This window comes from Stegastes partitus, unplaced genomic scaffold, assembly GCF_000690725.1.
Source record: "Stegastes partitus isolate 25-593 unplaced genomic scaffold, Stegastes_partitus-1.0.2 Scaffold161, whole genome shotgun sequence".
Taxonomy (NCBI): Eukaryota; Metazoa; Chordata; class Actinopteri; family Pomacentridae; genus Stegastes; species Stegastes partitus.
In genome coordinates this window covers 86,374-91,617 of record NW_007577892.1, presented here as the reverse complement: position 1 = coordinate 91,617, position 5,244 = coordinate 86,374, and the positions used below count along the sequence as shown (strand labels likewise).

Genomic DNA, 5,244 nt, shown 5'->3' with positions numbered 1-5,244 from the left:
TAGTGGTAGTATGCAGGCCTTTTATTCAATATTGTATATCTGAACACATCTGATATTTGAATACCAAATTAACATATTTGAAAAAGAATTTTGTGCTGCACCACATCATTATTTCTATTTTTGATTAGTCTCAATCAAATGCCAAAATGAGTCCAAAATGACCTCTTCAGATGTCTGCTTTTGTCTGACCAACAGTCAAGATATCCTGCTGAAAATACAGTTATTGTTAAAAGCAGCAAATTTTTAACTTTTGTTCTGAACAAAATATACACAATAAACTGTGTAAAAGTGTAGAGTACCTCATACCCTCATTCAAGTCAAAAATCCCCTGTTTTAAAAGTAAGAAGGACTATTTGTTTGAAAATATTAGTGCAGCTTTAGGACAGTATCCACACTGCAAGATGTCTCTCTGAGTGGAGTAAGCCCTTCAGAGCACTTTTGAATAGTCTGACCTTGTTTGGTTGGAACAGCTTCATCAGTGGAAGATACTTTTCTTAACTAAGCTTAGACATAGTTCAGTGCATGTAAATTGATGTATTTATCGGGTGATGATATAGCATTCCCTTTCAAGTATAGAAAATCCACCTTCTGCATCAGCTGAACTGAAATTGAATGAATGCTGTGGTCTCAGAAACAGCTTTCTGCCCACTGTCTGTCCTGCACAGCTGCTCAAACATAGTGATGTAACACCAAGCAGACAACACACTAAATACCAGTCGAACAACCATTAGAAATTCATAAATCATTCCATTTTTTTCTTTTCTTTTCTTTTTTTTCAATTTTTAATAAAAGCCAGAAACAAAGAAATCTTTTTCCATGATTTTTTTTTTTTTAAAGACAGATTTAGAGCAGAGCATAAGTATTCTGAGAGAAAAGCTGAGCCCTACTTTGTAGTATTTTGAAATATATTATTTAACAAAACCAAAGTGAACTCGGTACACAATAAACAAACTGACTGCAAAATGATGTGTAGGAAATAAGAGATAAAGCTGACTGACTGACTGGCTGTGTATGTTTTCAAGCTTGGGTTCTTGACAGAGGTCAAACTGATGCTAAAAAGACTAGTCATTTAAATAATAAATTACTTGCCGAAACTTCATCAGTAATAGTTTTGATATACAATCATTTATCAGGCAGAAGCACCAATATTTTTGGTCCAAGCTTTTAAAATATAATAATAATATTCTGGTTTATTATGTTGTATATCATTATCTCCACCAAGGAGGTTATGTTTTAGCCGGCGTTTATCTGTTTGCTGGTTTGTTTGTTTGTTAGCAGCATAACTGGGAAAGTTATGAACAGATTTTCATGCAATTTTCAGGAAATGTTGTTAATGGCACAATGAACAGCTGATTAAATTTTGGTGATGTTCTGGCTTACTGTCTGGTTTTTTTCTCATAAAACGGTAAATGCTGTTAAGTGTCACAGTCGTGCAGAATGCTGTCATTGCGCCGTTTGTCCACTAGATGGAGCTGTGACTCCATTCAATCCTTCAGTCCTCACCACTGTCTTCTCAGTAGTGCAGGAGTAAGCTACAGCCAGGCTACATTACAGGAGTGGGCTGAGCGGAGCTACTGACAGATAAGTTCATAACAACATTGTCACATTGACAATGACTCAACCTGTCTCCTGTTTCACTTTAACTCTCTTTGCCATGAGTCATGACAAGTGGCGCGTGCTTCGTTGCGTCGGTCATGCTTTTTATTTACGTTGCATTGCATGAAGTTGTTCTAACCTAGCTAAAGTTACTCCCTGTCTTTTTATGTTAGCAATAGCATCGCTGTAGTTATGCCAACCGAGCATAGTGTTAGCTAACAGCTTATAAGCCAGGAAGTAACTGCAGAAATAATGTAAGTGTACAAAATATTTGAGAGTACAGAACAGCCGTTCATCACTACATCAGTTTGTTATTAATGATACCAATGTTAATTCAAATGCTAAAGGTATGTTTTGATTATCCATAAATCTAATAGTGTAGATAAAATGAGTGCAGGACTTTAACATTGGCCGGAAATCACAGTATGGTTGGAAATGACCTGCTGGCGGAGGTCTGCACTCTCCAAGGGCTTTTCTAGTTGAAAATGTTATGTTTACAACAACAGGCTTTATTCTGATGTTAGGGCTAAAATGATTAAATATGCCAATTAGTTGATTGACTCGTTTCTAAATCTGTTGCTTTTATGTTTTTTTTTGTTTGTTTTTGTTTTTGTTTTTTTTTCTAAAATGCAAAACTATCACTTGGGATTTCACAAATATACATTTTTACAGTTTTGCATGGAAGTCTATTAATGTAAATTAGACAGCCTTTAGTATTTTATCAAAAAAAAGCAATTTGGGTCAAGAAACTTGGCCTGAAAATGCTATCTATATTTTTGCCTTTTTATATGCCAAACGATTAGTCAATAAATTGAGCAACTGACTGGTGGAGTCAATATTAATGAATTTAAAGAATCCTTGTTGCTGACGACTCTATTTTCATCTTGCAGCTTTTTGACTGTGGCCATTTTTATGCTGTGTTGTGTGGATAAACTTTGAAGTACTTCAGGATAATTCTGTTGCCAAATCCTTGTATGTGTGGTGCAAGTTCAAATCCCAAGACCACCCTTGCCAGTGGTCACTATGTGAAATAAACTATATTTACATGCAAGTTATATTATGCAGCGTGTGACCATTACAGGCGCTCATTGTTTCGATCAGATGTAATGAAGCAGGTTGTGCAAACATGTGGTAAACCGTGTTTGTGTGTGTACAAATGTATGTGTTCATGTTTGCAACCATAACTATATATCAACTATGACAGCTCTTTTTGTTGACTCATGGTAGCCCGATCTTCTCTGCAGGGCCCAGCTGGAAAATGAGAAGAAGAAGAGAGAGGCCATTGAGAGAGAGAAGGAGCAGATGGAGCGAGAGAAGGAGGATCTGAGAATGAGGCTTTTCCAGTTTGAGGAGAAGACCAGGAAGGCAGAGAAAGGTGAGAAGCGGGGGAGTGTCCTTTGGTGGTTCATCGATCACTTAATCCTGTCAGTACTCGGGCTGTGGTCTGCAGTCTCATTCAACCGAATTCTCATTGGTTGGACCATTGCCGTTGTTACTTTCTTAAAGGTAAATGCACATTCTAGGATTAATCCATTATTTTTGGCAGTGGGTGAAACAGAATACCTGTGATCATCCCCTGTGATCATCCCCAGGGCGGTTGTGTCTCAGGTGGTAGAGCGGGTTGTCCTGCAATCCCCCGCCCCTCCACAGTCGAAGTGTCCTTGGGCAAGACACTGAACCCGAAGTTGCTCCCAATGGCAGGCAGCACCTTGCATGGCAGCTCTGTCACCATTGGTGTGTGAATGGGTGAATGAGAAACACATTGTAAAGCGCTTTCGGTACCACTAAGGTAGAAAAAAGCGCTACATAAGTGCAGACCATTTACCATGTTTGTTTACTCTAACTTATTCAACATTCACTTAACTCAAAACTAACTGACGCCATGTCAAAGCTGCCTTTTGTTCAAACGAATGGACAAAAGGTAGAGTGTAAACTTTGCAAACAGCAGTTTGCGTATCACAGCTCAAAAACTAACATGGCAGATAACGTAAAAACCGTAGGCAAACTTGTAATTTCTCAGTGGTTTCTGTGCTGGGATCACCAATTAACAGAATTCTATTTTCAGAAATCATACAAATGCGGAGGCCGGTTGGTTTGCTCTGAGTGTGTTGTTATCATTTCAGCACAAAATAAGTAGTCTCAGATGATTTCATATACTGCAAATACTAGCTTTTCATGTTAATTTTTAATTCACTTAGGCTTCTAAGACTGCAGGTCGATTTAGTCAGTACACTGTGGAACTTATAGTTGATTTATTCATTTTGGCTAATGATATGATTGGGAATTGTTTGTCACATCAGCTCAGAATACTGTTTGTTGCTGGTTTTTTAGTTTTCCATATTTTGTCAGGATGTTGCTGCTCTGCTTGTTTATAATTGTGTATACTTGTATATACTTTTAGCATCAGTTTGAAAAACCAGATGCATACCTGCATTGTCAGTTGTTTGCCATTGCCTGTAAAAGATGTCACAGAAGATGGGGAGGAGTGGTTGTGAGAATTAGGGCCTACCTGTCCTCCAGCACAACTACCTTTTTTCCTGGTGCCCGGTGTTCACTGGAGTTGGAATTCCGATCTTGATAGATCTGACCTGTTGTGCTGGTGTCAGGCCAAAGGATGATCATTTGTCAAAGATGAAGGATGGAAGCACTCCTTTTATCTCTACATTGCTTTACCTGATCTGTGGGTTGGATTATAACCAATACAGTTCTTTTTTTTCCCCAGTGAAAAGATCTTTAGAGGAAGAATTTTAGTTTTCCACCTGTCAAAAAGTGATTGCAGCCCCTTCATTATGACTGAAATTAGATTAATTCATTCATGAGGGTCATATTTTAAATGAAAACAGTGGGGATCATATTTTTAAGAGTAAGATTGTGCACTTCTTGTTATAGCCATATTGGCCAGCGTATATGACCTACAGCTGCTTTCCCTCTGGATCAGTAATAACAGCCAAGGTTTGTGTTTGTGAAACTATAATGTTTCTTATAGCCAAATAATTGTGACCAGACAATGTTTGCGGTTTGGAGCGTAATGAGGCATCACATTTAGGATGATTTTTGGCAATACTGTAGTAGTGTTTCCAGTGTTTAGGCTGTATGTTTTTGATGTGTCTAATATTCTTATTTAGACTGTGATATGACCTTCCCAAATCAATTCACATCATTCTGATACATTATTGCCATTTCAGTCATAATGTGGGGGCTGCATTCATGTCTCGGCAGATGGAAAACTGCACTATATCAGCAAAATTGGTCCTTTAAAGCTATTTCAACAAGTAAAAACAACTAGGTTATATAACTGGTTATATTCTGGCATATAGACCAGATAAGTTAAGATATGTGAGGATAATTTATTCACAGCACAACAATCAGTTTTGACAGATGATCACTTTTTGCCACAACACTTGCTGTCCCCGACCAAAGCAGAGCATCCCTTTACCCGGCAGATGCAGATCCGCAGAAGCTGTGTGGATCCCAAAAACCTTTTCCCACTGGATCGTGCCACCACATAGACCAGCAAGAAACTCATTCTTCATATATACACGTGGACAAAATTGTTGGTACCCCTCGGTTAATGAAAGAAAAACCCACAATGGCCATAGAAATAAATGAATCTGACAAAAGTAATAATAAATAAAAATTCTATGAAAA

The 5,244-nt window shown here is 37.9% G+C and overlaps 1 protein-coding gene across 1 annotated transcript in view; it reads left to right on the top strand.

Moving 5' to 3' along the window:
• The window catches only part of ezrb (ezrin b), a 38,984-nt gene that overhangs the window by 25,971 nt on the left and 7,769 nt on the right, over positions 1–5,244 (top strand). Inside the window, exon 10 of the mRNA XM_008279501.1 lies at positions 2,841–2,971. Within this exon, the coding sequence (XP_008277723.1) occupies positions 2,841–2,971 (131 nt within the window). The remainder of the gene's footprint in view (positions 1–2,840; positions 2,972–5,244) is intronic.